The sequence below is a fragment of the Podarcis muralis genome, chromosome 7 (genome assembly GCF_964188315.1).
Source record: "Podarcis muralis chromosome 7, rPodMur119.hap1.1, whole genome shotgun sequence".
Lineage (NCBI taxonomy): Eukaryota > Metazoa > Chordata > Lepidosauria > Squamata > Lacertidae > Podarcis > Podarcis muralis.
In genome coordinates, this window is record NC_135661.1 from 29,247,286 (window position 1) to 29,264,801 (window position 17,516).

A 17,516-nucleotide genomic window follows, 5' to 3' on the forward strand; every position below is an offset into this window, starting at 1 on the left:
TAGTGTATGATTTGGTCAGATCAGTCTGTGTTCTGACTCAGAGCAAGTCTTCCTCCAAGCATTTCCTGTTTTATGGTTGTGTAGACTTTTCATCGTAGTCTCATTCTGAAGATCAAGTGGTGCCCATGGAAATTCTCCCTCCTACATAACTCTTACAGGAGTCTTCTTCTTAATTTTGTATTTATTGTTTATTACTTATGGAAAAGTGGTTCCCACCTTTCTCCAAAGCTGCTCAAGGCAGCTTACAAAAATTAAAATCAACAATACAATCAATAATAAACTATCTTAGAAACATTTTTAATAAAAAAAGAAAGAAATCCAGTAACAGCAGCCCAATAAAACAGTTTCAGCAGGAGTTTTTTAAAAAAGGAGAAAAGAAATAACACAGTGTTAAAAACACAGGGGAGGACACAAGGTGGACCTTATCTGGTGCCTAAGAGAGAGGTGATGATGGCTCCAAGTGATAACTTGCCTAGGAAGGGTATTCCACAATCACAGAGCCACCACGCAAGAAGACCCTCTCTCAGGTAAGTGAGCTACTTAACCTCTGTAGGACAAGGAGATCCTTATTTGATTATTTGAGCTGATAGGCAGGTTCAAGTGGAAGGAGAAGACCTTCACCTATCCCAGCCCACCAAAAACAACTAGAGGCTTTGGAAGTCAACACAAGGACTTTGAATTGTCCTCAGAAACAAAAACCAGCAAACTGGTGAGGTAAGCACCCAACATGTTCTGGTCCAGTTGATGTTCCCAAACACCTTTCAAAGCCCCTCCTCCCCCATACAACACATTGGCTTATTTTCCTTTGCTTTTGGTCACCTGGCATACACTAGCCTTTCTCCACGAAGTTCTGAATGCACAGTCATGTAGTTTTCAAGCATCTTTTCCCACACTGGTTCGTCTGCCATGGATCTCGTGTGTGTTGACAGAAGGTTCTGAAGCAAATGCAAAGATGACCACCAGAACTTCACACATCAGATCTATTGGCCATTGTCATTGCCTTGAGTGAACTTGGGGTGCTGTTCCTGAACATGGCCCCCACGCTCTCCTGTGGATGTGCATTGCAGGGGAAGATTTCTGTCTTTCAAGAATGTGGCGCCACCATTGCTGACCTTCTCATCAAGGGATCCTCAATAAGATTTAAAGGAACCCCAGGGAACACAGTCTGACAACCTTAACCATGTCTACTCAGAAGTACATCTCAGTAAAATCAATGTGACTTACTCCCTGTTAAGAATTTTTAGCGTTGCATCCTGAAACCCATAGGCATGGAGAAATGTCATAGCCTGAATTGGTTCCTTCTGCACACTGAAACTCTCTGTGTTCACACGGGATCCACCGAGCTTCTTTTGTTAAATTCTAAGAGCTGTAATCAACATGGATTATTCAGAGAACGCTCAATTGCCTTTTCCCAACCCCGGGATTGTTGTTGTTGTTGTTAAATTAGTTCTCTTGTAGAAATGGGCTTTGAAATGCAGGTGTCAGCATGTATGTTTGTGAAAACTAAATTTCTGAAGTAGAAAACATCCATTTATTTAAGTTCATATATACTAAGCGTGTCAAACGGAATCATATTTATAACCCACAACACCCATTTCTTTGATGGTATTAATTTTTTTTTTTTTAGAAAAAAACAACAACCCAGAACATTTAAGATTTTTTTTTCCAAAAATTTGCTACAGTACAAAAAGTGTTTGTGTTTATATATATATATATATATTATATGTATAGTAACCAGAAATACTGACTTTATTAGAAGAGATATTCCCCACCCTTGCTTTCACTATATATATTTTTTTCTTTTTGACATGTATTCCGCTCTGCGTCACCTTCTGAAGACGTTTCCCCCAGGCGAATCATGGCACATTATGGTATTATTGGCACAGGTTCAAAAATAGAGTCACAGTCCACACATGTCCCAGACTGAAGCCATGGCTCTGTTTGGCTGGCTTCCATCTTCTTTCTTCCATCTTTGCTTGCAAGTTTATTCTCTCCCCACCCCAGACCCCACCCATGACCATCTTCTCCCATGAAAAATAATGCACTCCTCGAAAATTCAATCACTCGTAGGGGCAAATCCCTTTTTTATTATATAAAAATATATTTGGCTGTTCTTTGAGTCTTCCATCAGTAAACACAAATGGTAGGTACAGTATAGGTAACCCATTCCTTTTTTTTTTTTTTACAGGTTCACCAATGGAATCCTGTTAAGGACAAAAAGAAAATATTAAAATTAGCAGCATCCCACAATGATCTACAGTTTTTGTTTTTTAGTATTAGCCATGCATTAATTTTCAGTGGCTATCACCTTCCTTACAGCTCATTTTCGCCTTTAATTAAATTGACCGAATTTAGAGAAAATCAACAAAAACTCAAATAAAACAGTTGCCATGCACATAAGGACACTCCGCAGACCAAATATACAATCATCCAATGTAAAATGTAATTTTATTTCCTCTTTAAATAAAAACAGAACACGAGAGAGAGAGTCTAACCAAGACATGCTGAAAACAGATCCGTTGGAATCAAAGCTACATAAATTAATTGATTCCATGGGGTTTAAATCTGAGCATGACTTGACATTAGATCACACTCAATGAAAATAATAATTTTTCTAGCCTGGTTAAGGTAGGTAACAATATGTACAAAAGCTTGAAAAAATACTTTTCGAATTATGATTGTGGTTGTGTTGGTTCTGTATCACCCCTTCCTGCCACTGGAGCCCAGGGAGACTCACAGCATGAAAAAAACAAAAACAAACCTATAGCAGCTGATGGAAATATTGAACTGTTTGGGACTCTTCACACAGATCTCGAAAGCCTGGACAAACAAACACATCTTTGACTGACGATGAAAAACTGTCACTGTGGGAGGGAGTTCCACAACTGGTGCACTGCCACCAAGAAGACCCCCATTTAAAACATAAGAACTCATTTAAAGTCCCTCATTTGAAACACGAGCACCTCCTGGATCAGGCCACTATCCCATCTACTCAAGCTTCATGTTTTCACAGTGGCCAATAAGATGCCTCTTCTGGGAAACCCTCAGGTAAGAGCTGAGGACAAGAGCATTTCTCTCTCCCTTCCTGTGGGTCCCAGAAATGGGTACAGTGGTACCTCAGGTTACATACGCTTCAGGTTACAGACTCCACTAACCCAGAAATAGTGCTTCAGGTTAAGAACTTTGCTTCAGGTTGAGAACAGAAATCGTGCTCCGGCGGCGCGGCGGCAGCAGGAGGCCCCATTAGCTAAAGTGGTGCTTCAGGTTAAGAACAGTTTCAGGTTAAGTACAGACCTCTGGAACGAATTAAGTACTTAACCTGAGGTACCACTGTATTCAGAAGCATTGCTGTTTCGTACGGTGGAGGCAGAACATAGCCATCATAGCTAGTAGCACAAGAGCCAATTCCTGAGAGCCGAGTTCCCTTTCCCCCACAAATAAAATATTTGAGAGGGCCAGGCCTCCCCAAAGTTGATGGGCTGCGTCTTGTGATCGATTATGTGGAGTGGGGCTTACCTGCCCCTTCCCCAATATTTTATTCAAGTCGGCACCCCTGGCTAGTTGCCTTTCAGAGCCTTCTCCTCTTCAGGAGCTTATCTAATCCACGTTTAGAGCCATCTGAGTTGCTGACCATCATTGCCTCCGGCAGGAGGTTAGTTCCACAGTTTATCTCTGTGCTGTGCGAAGAAGGACTTTTTTCAGTCCTGCATCTTCCCACATTCAACTTCTTTGGATGTCATGAGTTCTAATGCTATGTGAGAGGGGCCCCACTTTCTCCATGCCTTGCATAATTTTATAATCTTCCATTGTGTCACCTCTTACTCGCCTTTTCTCTGAATTAAGAAGCCTCAAAATGCTGCAGCCTTTCTTCACAGGGAAGTCGCTCCACAATACCTGTCGCCATGGTGACTGCCGTGCCCCCACCCACCCTCAGCCACAGACACACACACCCAACTGCCCCGTATCACCTTCTCTCTTTGTAAGGTGACTGCCCAGAGCTGGTTTTGTGTGGGGTACATATAACATTCCCTTTGTTCCTGTTCCCCCCACAGATGCTAGATACAGTGGTACCTCGGGTTACAGACGCTTTTGGTTACAGACTCCGCTAACCCAGAAATAATGCTTCAGGTTAAGAACTTTGCTTCAGGTTGAGAACAGAAATCATGCTCCGGCGGCATGGCGGCAGCAGGAGGCCCCATTAGCTAAAGTGGTGCTTCAGGTTAAGAACAGTTTCAGGTTAAGAATGGAACTCCAGAATGAATTAAGTTCTTAACCCAAGGTACCACTGTACCTGAATATTTCCCACATCTAATGTAGCCATTCAAGAGGCATGTGGTGTAAGGCAATGATCTATTAGGGCAGAAATAATAAATATAGGTCTCTATGATCACATACTGGACAGAAGCATATGAATTAAGTTTTTAGTGATCCTTTCTGTTACTTTGTCTCATGTGGCTAATAAAAATGCAGACCCGATTCTATTGAAAACAACCCTGTTGCCATCCAAACTCTTTCTCCATCTCCAGCTCCAGCTCTAACTCCCACTCCAGCTACCACTCACTCCTAAACTCAGCTGACTCCCTAAACTGTCTTCCACCAGCATTCAAACTCACTTTCAAACTCTCATTCAATCACCATTCACTTCCAATATTCCATGCACGCTCTTTCTCCCCCTTGCAACCTAACAGATACTTTAAATCACATATTATACTTGCCTAAACATTTACTTTAATTACACTAGGAGCTGTTCTCCTACTCGCTATGTTCACCAACCTCTCCCCTCATTTCTCCTACATTAACCTCTAGAGTTTCCACTTGCCACCCCAGGCAACTACCGTATTTTTTGCCCTATAGGATGCACTTTTCCCCCTCCAAAAATGAAGGGGAAATGTGTGGCGTCCTATGGGGCGAATGCAGGCTTTCGCTGAAGCCTGGAGAGCGGGGGGGGTCGGTGCGCACCGACCCCTCTCGCTCTCCAGGCTTCAGGAAGCTATCCACTAGCTGTGGGAGATGCAGCTCTGCCACGGCTAGCGGAGAGCTTGCCGGCACCCAGAAGCTTGGGGCGCGCTCAGCTCAGCACACCCCAAGCTTCGGGCTTCGCGCAGCACTCCGCTAGCCGTGGGAGAGCCGTGCGAAGTCGCACGGCTCTCCCACGGCTTGCGGATAGCAGCCTGTTCTGGGGGCTGGAGTCGGGGGAAGCCTGGGGGGAAATAATTCGTTTCCCCTTTATTTCCCCCCAAAAAAACTAGGTGCGTCCTATAGGCCGGTGCTTCCTATGGGGCGAAAAATACGGTACTAAGCTTCCTTTTCACCTTCCTAACCCCATTTCCACATGCAAATCTAGTACCATGATGTGGCACTACTAATCCTCCAATGGGGGCTGTGTGATGACAGCCTTGCATTTTTATGTATATAGGAAGATATACACACAATATTGTTTACATGAACACCAGAACACCACAGTGATACCCATCAGTGGAGCTCCAAGCAGGGTCACCCCAGCAGATCTCAGGGCACAGCTTGGCATAATAATAATATAATAATAATTTATTATTTATACCCCGCCCATCTGGCTGGGTTTCCCCAGCCACTCTGGGTGGCTTCCAACAAAAGATTAAAAATACATTAAAACATCAGTCATTAAAAACTTCCCTAAACAGGGCTGCTTTCAGATGTCTTCTAAACGTCAGATAGTTGTTGTTCTCTTTGACATCTGATGGGAGGGCGTTCCACAGGGTGGGCACCACTACCGAGAAGGCCCTCTCCCTGGTTCCCTGTAAGTTCGCTTCTCACAGTGAGGGAACCACAAGAAGGCCCTCGGCGCTGGACCTCAGTGTCCAGGTTGAATGATGGGGGTGGAGACACTCCTGGCAGGTATTAGGGAGCAATGTCACCAGCCCACACTCACTTAAGTTAACCAGTTATGGCCTATCAAAAAACAAAAACCGAATAACAACTACATACAAAGACAATCCCAAAACCAATTCTCTTCCGATACACAAAAGAGCTTCCCTAGACCAGATGAGACTACATGTTCCTCAATCGCTCTCCTACAAGCCGTGGGATGTGAGACCACACTTTCCCTCCCCACCAACCCTGTGCTAGTACCCCACCTCCAACACAGCCAGACATCCAAGTGTGCATGAGGAATAATGTTCAATTGGGGCATGCATGCATTCAACCCTGCAGACTTACAATCCAGCTTGCCTAGTCAATTACCTAGACAAAATCAAGAAACCAACATTGTGATTAGAACCTCCACCCACTGGATTTTATGCCCTAATATCTAGTTCAGACTTGATGGGCTTGTGTGAATATCTGATGGTATCAGAGGCAAGGCGAGGTGAGGCGAAGGGGCTGGGTTGACTGATGGTTAGGCAATCAAGGAATATATCATTTCTTGTTATCTGGTCGCCTGGGAAAGTTCCTTTTCATCTCAGGCTACCAACAAGTGATATTGTACAAGCTATCTAATTTTAGTGCCGCATTGAAACATCTCCTGCATTTTTGACTATTGGTCGTCAATTAATGAGAAAAGAACTTTAAAAAAAAATACAGCACTTGATTGCAATGAAAAACAAAACAAAACCTAGAAGCTGTTTGCAAACAGAATAAAGCAATGAAATTATCAATAAAAACTGTTAAATTTAAAAAATTCCAAAATACTAATTAAAATTAACTAAAATAGATTGAAAGAACATGTCAACATTCTATGTATCTGGGTGGGCTTGCCTAAAAAATGTTTTGAGTAGGTGCTGAGAAAAGAATGCTGAAGGTGCCTGCTTGATTTTAATGAATAGAACTGCATTCTATAATTATCAAAGCAGGTGGAACATTTCAATGACATTCTCATGAATGAGGTGCTGGGTTTTTTGTTACTTACCTTATTTTTGAGGTGGTCGAGGGGTGTTTTGTGAAGGTCCTTCCATTTGCTCCACAAACCATCTCATCAGCGCTCTGCAATTTGCACCCTCCCTGGTTTCCCATGCTCAGCCTAGGGGAAGACATCATGAGGTCACTCCTCCGGCTGGGCTTTTTTTTTCAGATCAGGAAGTGTGGGCAGTCGGGGAAGCTGCAGAGTGCTGGAGAAATGTTGACTGCAGGATGGAGGGGAACCCCCACATACCACCTTCAGCCACCTTGGAAAGCTAAGGTAAGCTCCAAACCCCATACCCTGGTAAATTCTTCAAACAGATCTAGAGTGCCCCAAGAACAAGATGGAGTCTAGCAACATATTGGAAGACAGATTCCCAAACAGATCATAGAATCATCGAATTGTAGGATTGGAAGGGACCTCAAGGGTCATCTAGCCCAATGCCCTGCAATGCAGGAATCCTTGGCAGGTGGCCAACCATCCTCTGTTTAGAAACCCCCAATGAAGGAGAGTCCACCACCATCCAAGGCAGTATATTCTACTGTCAAAGTGCTCTTACCATCAAAAAGTTCTTCCTAATGTTTAGTTGGAATCTCTTGTCTTGCAATTTGAATCCATTGGTTCAGGACCTATCCTCAGCAGCAGCAGAAAGCAAACTTGTTCCATCTTCCATGCGGCAGCCTTATAGATATTTGATAATGGTCATCACATTGCCTCTTAGTCTTCTCTTCCCCAGTCTAAACATACTCAGCTCCCTCAACCATTCCACAAAAGGCTTCATTTCCACAGCTCTTTAACATCTTGGTGCCTCTGGTTTAATTATTGCTTTGGTTAGAGTTGAGGTGTCAGCCTGGAAAACACCTGTGGATCCCTTCCAAATATGTGATCCTGCACATGTGAGGCTTAGTATCTGGTAGGAGAAACTTGCTGAACCAACTCAACCAGTACCTTTGTTGTGGTAATAACTTGGCCGGCTAGTTAAGTCCTGCCACGTACATGTCCAAAGAGGTTGCCATAGAGACACATGAGTGAGCCTTTTCCTATCTCACCTGGCTGGATGCCACATTATCTGGGGATGCTCAGGTTGTATACATGTATACAGGTTGTATACATGAGTAAGTAAAACCATATATATATATATAATCACAGCCTCCCTGACTTTCATTCCAAGGAAACCAAACCCTGGGGAAAGGGCTGGCATTTCTGGAATCTCTTTCCACTTGGGGATTGGAATGTGTGCAGCATTATGATGGATAGGAAACACAGAAGCTATACTCACTGAAGGGGTTGAGGAATAAAATGAATCTTGGCGGTTCTAGGGGTTCAAAGAAGGAAGGAGGGCAACATTTAAAATATGACATCCCTGCTCATTTGCACTGTGGTTTTGATGGGAAAAGGAGAGAGAGAAGGGGGGGCACTGTGAACATTTTATAAATAGGGAAGCGGGGGCAGGGGGGAATAACAAATGCTGCCACCTTGCAGTGATGCAGAATTAAGAAAGACGGGATTTCCCCATTGAGGCATCAGGTCCATTGCTGTGAGAACAGGAGGCTGAACTAGATAATAAAGTAAGAAGAGCCTGCTGGATCAGGCTAATGGCCCATCTAGTCCAGCACCCTGTTCTCACAGTGGCCAGTCAGATGCACCAATGGGAAATCTGAAAACAGGATCTGAGAATTATTATTATTATTATTATTATTATTATTATTATTATTATTATTATTACCCTGCCCATCCAGCTGGGTTTCACTAGCCACTTGGGGTGGCACCCAACAGATTAAAAACAAAACGAAACATCAAATATTAAAAACTTCCCTAAACAGGACTGCCTTCAGATGTCTTCTAAAAGTCAGATAGTTGTTTATTTCCTTGACATCTGATGGGAGGGTGTTCCACAGGGTGGGCGCCACCACCGAGAAGGCCCTCTGCCTGGTTCCCTGTAACTTCACTTCTCACCGTGAGGGAACCACCAGAAGGCCCTCGGCTCTGGACCTCAGTGAACGATGGGAGCGAAGATGCTCCTTCAGGTATACTGGGCCAAGGTCGTTTCGGGCTTTAAAGGTCAGCACCAACACTTTGAATTGTAGCCTTCTCCCTTACAGTGGTTTTCTGCAACTCACATTCAGATGCATGACTTCCTCAGAACATGGAAAAAATGCATAGCCATCTTTGCTAGTAGCCACCAATAGCCTTACCCTGCATGGATCTGTCAAATCCTCTTTTAAAGCCATCACTGCCTCCCGTGGGAGCAAGTGCCATGGTTTAACTATGTGCTGCATGAAGAATCATAGAAGCATAGGATTGCAGAATCGTAAGCTGTCTCAAGGAACTAGTCCAACCCTCTGCAATACAGGAACCACGGCTGACACATGGCCATCCAACCTCTGCTTAAAAACCTCCAGTGAAGGAGATTCCACCACCTTTCAAGGTCATCCATTCCACCATTACTCTGTTATCACCAGGTTGGGCCCTGTTTTCCTTTGAGGACTTTATTTGACGTGTCCTGAATCTTCCAACAGATGGACCTTTGGCCTGATCCAACAAGGCTAACTGCTTATGTTCTTATTGATGCAACTTATTGACATTATGTTATGATTTGACTCAGCTGAAAACTACAATGATAGAGCTGCTCTGAAAGCTCAGCTTGTAGTGCTGTATTTGCAGTCAGGGCTGGCCCACCCATGAGGCAAGTTGAGGCAGTGGCCCCAGGGCAATCAGCTGGGAGGGACAGGAGATCTAGCCTCCAAGGAGAGCACCACTCACTGCCTCCTGTGCTTGACAGCCACTGCCACTTCCTCCGCTGCACATCCATGCAGCACCAGGTGGCAGGGGATGCATGGCAGCAGAGGGCACGTAGTGGTGGTTGCAGAAACAAGGGCAGTGTTTTCTCTTTTGCTTCCAGCAGCAAAATGCCTTGGGCATCCCTGTCTGCAGTGGCCTCTTGTAATGCGCCAGTAAGCATCCTTTGATTCAAAATGTCCAAAGCATGAATGCGACCTCCTCGCCAGAGGAAAGGAAGCAGCAGCACATGGCCCCGATCCTGTTCTGAGGTGTTCACCTCTCCTCCTCCCGACCACTTAGCCCACAAGTGTGCAATCTGGGTGCGGGTGAGAGAGAGGAGAGGTCTTTAGTATCACTACACATTTAATTTAGATTAAGGGACGCGTTAGCAAAACCGTAAATCATCATTAGAGTTACATCTATTGAGGATTAGCCGACATGCAGGAGATAAGTACCATGTATTGCAGCTAAAGTTTAATTACATTTAAAGTTAATTGCTGTTTGTGCAATGGCTAGCAGGCTAGACTCAAAAGGGGCACACCCCTCTCTCAACACTGCCATTCATATCTCTTTTTTGAAGGGGAGGTTTAGAAAGAGCTCTGTTTATGGTTCTGCTGGAGGTGCTTTTCTCACAACCCGCTTCGTGCCCTTTATTGAGAGCCAATGGGGTGTAGTGGTTAGGGTGTTGGACCTGGGAGATCAAGGTTCCAAACCTCTCAGCCTAACCTACCTCATTTGTGGCAAATGAATGAGGAGGGGGAGGACCATGTATCTGTCATATTGAGCTCCTGGGGGGGAGGGGTAGAAATGCAACAATTAAATAAATAAACCGGGGAGCGATGACCTTGCCAGGTTACCAACCATAAAGTAAACATACAACAGGAAGCCAGACACTGGAGCTAAAATGATTCAGAGAGAAGTGGATGAAGCAAAATTGTGCATTTCTCCATCTCAGCCTTTGCCAGTCTGGTGGCCTCCAGATCTTCTGTGCTACAACCCCTTGGTTGACAGGAGTTGTAGTCTGGAACCTTGTGGGGGTGGGGAAGCAAAGGCTAGCTGACTGAAGCATATTTCTTTTATGACCAAAAAAGGCACTATAGTAGACTTGTAGCTTGAAATCATGGAGAAGAGTTGGATGGGTGAAAGGTCCCACAGATTGTCTCCAGGCTCACCTCCATGCCAGTTCATCTCTCAGGATCTAATGGGTTCCATCCTATCTCCATCCCCTTCAGAATAAAGCTACATCATCAAGATGAAAAATCTAAGTACAAATGGGAACCACAAACCACTGGGATAGACACTGCTACCAGCAAGTTGAGGGAAAAAATGCTCCCCAACATTGAAAACAACGGAAAAGCTCCAAGTTGAGGAGGGGGGTGTCTGAAGGAATTATAGAACCATAGAATTGTAGTGTTGGAAGGGATTCCCAAGGATCCTCCAGTCTAATCCCCTGAAATGCAGGAATCACAACTAAAGAATTTCTGACTGGTGGCCATCCATACTCTGTTGAAAAGCCTCCAATGAAGGAGAGTAAATCAACTTCTGAGGGAATCTGTTCTACTGTCGAACAGCTCTTACCTCAAAAGTTCTTCCTAACGTTTAATGCTGGAGGAGACTCTTGATATTCCCATGGACTGCAAGAAGACCAAACCTATCAGGAAATAGGCCCTGAGTGCTCACTGAAAGGACAGATCCTGAAGCTGAGGCTCCAATACTTTGGCCACCTCATTAGAAGAGAAGACTCCCTGGAAAAGACCCTGAAGCCGGGAAAGATTGAGGGCACAAGGAGAAGGGGACAACAGAGGACGAGATGGTTGGACAGCGTTCTCGAAGCTAAGAACATGAGTTTGACCAAGCTGCGGGAGGCAGTGGAAGACAGGAGTGCCTGGCGTGCTCTGGTCCATGGGGTCACGAAGAGTCGGACCCGACTAAACAACTAAACAACAACAACAACAAATGTTTATCTGGAATCTCCTTTCTTATCATTTGAATCCATTGGTTCAGGTCCCATCCTTTGGGACAGTGGAAAACAAGCGACCCCTGCTCCAATATGGAGTCCTCTCCTACCTCACGTTGAGTTTCCAGTTCCCCAAATCATGCGGTGATCTGAAATCTTAATTAACAGCCTTCTTCCTGATACTTAATCTCCAGCCCCACCACCAGAGCAACACAGTTCTCTGACTGCCCCCCAAGATCAGATGAGCTACTTTATGTGGACTTCTTAGCACGTAACACTAATACTAAAAAAAGCTTTCGTTGGCATCAGGCAGAATCAGGCCAGGACACCAGGTAACTCCAGCTTGCACAGTAACAGTAACCCAGCCTGATGCTGCGGCTTATATCACTGTGCAATGCCAAATCGGAACCCCCTTGGAACATCCCCTATACCACAAGCTGTACTGCACACACACACACGTAACAATTTGATCTTAGCTGAACCACCAGATCTGGTTTCTCAGCACTGTGCAGACACTAATAAGCGCTGCAGAGTGAAGCTACAGAGACAGAGACGTGTCAGTAGCAACCTGTATATTTATTACGCTCTTAACAGCTTTTCTCCATGGCCTCAATTTGCAAACTAGGTCACTCCTTGATGTGGAATCTTCTGTGACCTCAATTTGGTGCCTTCTTAGTCAAAGGAAGAGGAGCAAGAGTCCCTGGGATAGCAGCCAAGCAGATATTCACAACTGGAGGCCCAAAGGACTTATGTGGACTCTTTTATGCTTCTTGAGGATTATTTTTTTTTATCACCTCTTCTCATCCAAATTACGGTTCTCAGGGAGCACCTCCTCCCATAAGCATCTCTCTGTGTTTCCTTAGAAAGTGAAATGAGGTCTTGTTGCATGCTTCTTTGCCTGTCTCTTATTTCTTGGGGGCACTTACAGCCCATCTTTCCGGTTGAAAATTAAAACACCCAAGGCAGAGAGTGGGGGAGGAGAGTTGCTCTGGGACTTATTTCAGAGCAGGAATGGTGTTGTCATCAGCTGGGGAAAGAGAATTGGGAGGGGGGAATCAAAGGCTGGGAACATCTTTCCTTTCCTTTGATGTGCTTCCTGCTTCATGCTGATAGTTCAAATGGTTGCATTTTTTGGCAGGGTTGTTAGCATTTCTAATGAAAAGCTAATGGTTGCCTTTCAGCTCACACTGAAACCTCAGTAGGTTTGCTTGGAATTATACTTGGTCTGGTGCATCGGTGAGAATGCAAAATGTCAGCCGAAGAAGAAGAAGAAGAAGAAGAAGAAGAAGAAGAAGAAGAAGAAGAAGAAGAAGAAGAAGAAGAAGAAGAAGAAACAACTTATGCAAAAGGAAATAGGTAATGCAACTATTATTTCTACTGGTGAGCTCCACCCAGAGAACCTGAATAAATTTAAGGAGTCTTTCCAATTTCTCCAGAGAATTCCAAGCGGCCTTTTCTACATGGCTCTAATTCAGGGTTCAGGCGTAAAGTTTTAATAAGAATAGAGTTAGTGCTTAGTTGAACTGACTCTTTAGAGGAGGGATTTTTGGTGGCATTGAAAAGCGACCACTTTCCCATTTTATCATTTCTTGGCAATTTTGCAAACAGTGCCCTCACTTGCCATTTATACTACCTTCACTTGCAATCTCACCCACTCTGTCCCAGGGACTGGAATAATACAGTACGCACTTCCATATCAATATATTATAAATATTATTAAAGAGCTAATTTCCCTTGTATAGAAATGTTGCAGACTTCACAGAGCATGTCCATCGACTTTTGAAGGATGTAAGCAATACTCTGGGGTTCTTTTCTTTTCTTGTTTTCCCCTAGAACTACACGGAATAAGATTTTATAGGTCCAGAACTGTATTTGGTTTTTTGCTGTAAGATCTTGCCGATTTAACCAAGGGTTTCTTCTCAGAAAGGATATTGGAGAGAATGTTAATAATTAACAACAGATGGACTACAGGGTTCCCACAGGGTTCAAAGTTCCAGGAGGATTTGATTGGCTGAATTGTTCTTCAAGATGCAGTGTTGATGGGCTGGTTATAATAATCTATAATAATTTACAGAATTTGTGGAGGTGGTTCTCAGGGTACAGAAGGGACTTCTGAACCAGATGCCTGCTGCACACCTGTTTGTTTGTTTTTAATGCCATGTAAAAAGCAGAACAATGTTCAGTTATTTAATGGTTTTTAGTATAAGGAAAGGGGCCTTTGGGATTTCTGCACCTTCCTGTTCAGGTGGGACAACATTTGCTGTTCCAGCTCAGCAACAAAACATATTGTGCTGTCCCTGCTGGTAGTAGGCGAATGGCAGCTAGTTCAGCAAAAGTAAGGTCTCTTCCCCCCCCCCCCTTCCCCTGCTCTGTCTTGGAGCCTTGCACCAAGCCAGCTCACTGGTCCATCTTCATGTGTTCCCAACCTGGTGTACCTGACAGGCACCATGATGCCTTCAAAGGCCTTCCTTGATGTCCCCAGGTTGAACCATACTCCGCAGATTCCCAGCTTTCATTCTTTTCTTTTCTTAAAAAAAGAGATTTCTAGCATTTTTAGAACCGGCGATATGAGCCCAAATGTACAGACAGCGTTTTGTGTGAGACCCTGGCCTGCTCAACCATTTCAGTGTTTTACTTTGACCCTCCACCCAAAAATATTGCCTCCCACTGGGGGAAAAAAAGAAAATCTCTGGAAAAGATTTATGCAGACACCTTAGCTGAAGATGCCTTCAGCATGCCAAACATGGCCCTCCCCCTAACAGGTGTACTGAGATAGATGTATTGATGGTCTGACTTCGTACAAGGCAACTTTCTAGGCCCCATCCTCATCCTGAGCCTCTGACAATCTCATATTTCATCTCAGCAGCCCCCGAAATAGCTGTGTGGAGCAGCTTCAGCGGAGGCCGTTAACTTTTTATTCTCTTTTCTGTTCTAATCTAATTACCTTTTTGTAATGCTCAGTGGCTGGGCATGATGTTAAACGGGCAATTCCGAGCAAGTCACAGTTAGCGAAGGCTGGAAAATTTCATTTAGGGGAGATCCGTGATTCATTATGATGGTACGGGGAGGGGGCAGATTCGAGACTGACCAATTAATTTGCTCGACTGCTTGGCTCAAAACTGGCCTGGCTACCCTACAGTGAAATGGCGGGTTATGTCTAATAGCTTTCCCCCTCCCGCTGCAGTCTACAAGGCCACCTTCAAAGGAACAACATGAAAGACACCGCAGATACTAAAGGAGAGGGAGGGGGGGAATGGCTGTAACATTTCTAGTATCATCAGACCTCAGTGGGAATTCGGAATCATAAGAACAAAGGAAAAAAACAAGAACACAAGAAAAGCCCTGCTGGATCAGGCCAATGGTCCATCTAGTTTCAGCATCTTGTTCTCACAATGGCCCACCAGATGCCCAAATAGGAAACCTGAAAGCAGGACCTGAGCACAAGAGCCCTCTCTCCTCCTGTGATTTCCACCAACTGGTACAGTGGTACCTTGGTTTACGAACTTAATCCGTTCCAAAAGTCCATTCTTAAACCAAAGTGTTCTTAAACCAAGGCATGCTTTCCCACAGCAGTGGGGGACTCATTTTACAAATGGAACACATTCAACAGGAAGCGGAACATGTTCTGCTTCCAAGCCAAAGTTCACAAACCAAAACACCTACTTCCGGGTTTGCAGCGTTCTTAATCCAAGTTGTTCATAAACTAAGCTGTTCTTAGACCAAGGTACCACTGTATTCAGAAGCATTATTGCTTACGACACGTATTCAGAGGCAGAGCAGAGCCATCCTGGCTGGCAGCCACTCATAGCCATCTCCTCCATGAATTTGTCTAACACTCTTTTAAAAACCATCTAGGCTGGCGGCTGTTGCTTCTTCCTGCAGGAGTGAGTTCCATATTTTAACTATGTGCTGCATGAAGGAGCATGAATCTGTCTTCAATCTTCTGACGCTCAGCTTCCTGGGATATCCACAAGTTGTAGTGTTGCTACCCACTTTCTCCATACCCTGCATCGTTTTACAAATTCCGATCATGTCCCCTCTTACTCTCCTTTACTCTAAACTAAGTTTCCAAGCCTTGCCGCTCCACCTTGACCAAGCCAGAACATCAGCACATCTGTCGCAGAATATACCTTTGGAGGAGGATTGTGCCCTAAGCAGTAGCAGAAGGGAAAAATGGAGATCGCATGAATGGATCTGTACCACCATGGTGCCTACTACTGAAAGAGAACCCACAGTGGTGAAGACACCACCCCCATATAGCTGTCAACTTTCAGATTTGAAAATAAGGGATCAGCAGCCTCACCTGTCCCGGGGACAGTCTATGGGATATATAACAAGCTGGGATAGCAGTTATGCACCCCCGGCACAACCTTTGCATCACCACACACACACACATTCACTCATACTCATGCAACCCTATGGTGGCCACACCCTGTGTGTCTAATTGACACTGACTGCCATGACCCCATTACTGCCGTTCCCCAGGCAGGTCTTCAAACCTTATGCTGCATTCAAGGGCTGTTTTGTATGAACCCAAGTGATGATCATAGAATCGTAGAATCGTATACTTGGAAGGGACCCCAAGTGCCATCTAGTCCAACCCCCTATAATGCAGGAATCTCAGCTGAAGAATCCCTGAGAGCTGACCATCCAAACTCTCCTTAAAAACCTTGGTCGAAGGACAGACCACCACCTTCCAAGGGAGTCTGTTCCACCCTCAAACAGCTCTGACCGCCAGCAAATTCTTCCCAATGTTTAGCTAGGATCTCATTTCTTGCCATTTGAATCCATTGGTTGGGGTCCTTCCCTCCGGAGCAGCCAAAAACAAGCTCATCCCACCTTCCATGTGAAAGTCCTTCAGATATGTGAAGGTGGTTATCAGAAGGGTGAGAGCACACAGCACAGCAACCACACAGCCCCCTGGGTAGGATGCCTGCAGAGAACACTCACAGCCTTGCTGTGAGAAGACCCACCTAAGTTGGGTTTACCTTCTCCTGGAAGATGCAGCTGGTGATGCAGAGGTAGAGCCTAGATTTTTTTGGGTGGGGTTTCCCTGCCTGGCCTCCTGCCTTCCTGATGCCCTGCTCCCTGACAGTCATGGACCATTCATTCCAACCCTTGGAAACTCATGGCTGTCTGAACCCGACTCATCCAACATCCATGTCCCTCTGCATAGACCTGATTTATTGATTGAGTTAGGTGGACAGAAGTCCATGCAGCGTTTGTCTGAGGTCCAGGGTGGAAGTCTTGTTAGAATAAAGTTATAAACTCAAACAAAAAAGCAGCCAGTCCCTGGTGAGGGCCTCCACCTGGTTTAGCACTCCTGGGGCAAGTGTACCCAACTGCCCCCCCCATCCCTGCACGGGCCTGCAACCCACCTCACTAGGATCTCCTACATCCAGTTCCATTTGTCTTCAAATGGATATACTGTGGAGTGAGGCAGAATAAATTGCAATGAGCTTTTATTTTTAGAATGAAACCAGTTTCTCCAGAAGTGCTTTTCATGAGCAAAAAATAAAAATACACAGTAGGTTGAGATTGTGTTTGGGAGCGGGAAAGGACTCGGTTTCCATGGATTCTAGAATAAAATGTCATTCGTACACAGCCTGCAATTCCTTTCCTCTGAAATGATGCTCTTGAAGGCACATAAGGAATGGGAGGCGGCAAAAGCAGACTGTGGGTGGGTGAGAAGGGTGTATCCCTGGGTAATGGAATCACTGGAAGACCAGAGAAGTTCTCCCACTTCTCTCAATGCTTCAGAAGCTTTAGCCAAGTTTAGCCCTTGCATATGCGCCTTCCCCTACTTTGTTGTGCTGTAAATCACAGCACGCAAAAACAGAATAGTTTTTTCACCTTGCCTAAGAAGCATTGCCTCAGTTTTCTGTCTCTGGTTCACCACGAGAC

General features: G+C 44.8%; 1 protein-coding gene across 4 annotated transcripts in view; it reads right to left on the reverse strand.

Moving 5' to 3' along the window:
* Positions 1-281: 281 nt before the first annotated feature.
* The window catches only part of AJAP1 (adherens junctions associated protein 1), a 120,872-nt gene continuing 103,637 nt past the window's right edge, over positions 282-17,516 (reverse strand). For 2 of the 4 annotated variants that reach the window (XM_028740443.2, XM_028740441.2), the window contains one exon: positions 282-2,204. In XM_028740443.2, the coding sequence (XP_028596276.1) occupies positions 2,183-2,204 (22 nt within the window). In that variant the 3' untranslated portion in view covers positions 282-2,182. Of the gene's footprint in view, positions 2,205-6,751; positions 6,995-17,516 lie in introns of those variants that run through there. The other 2 variants (XM_077931465.1, XM_077931464.1) reach the window with 2 other exon arrangements.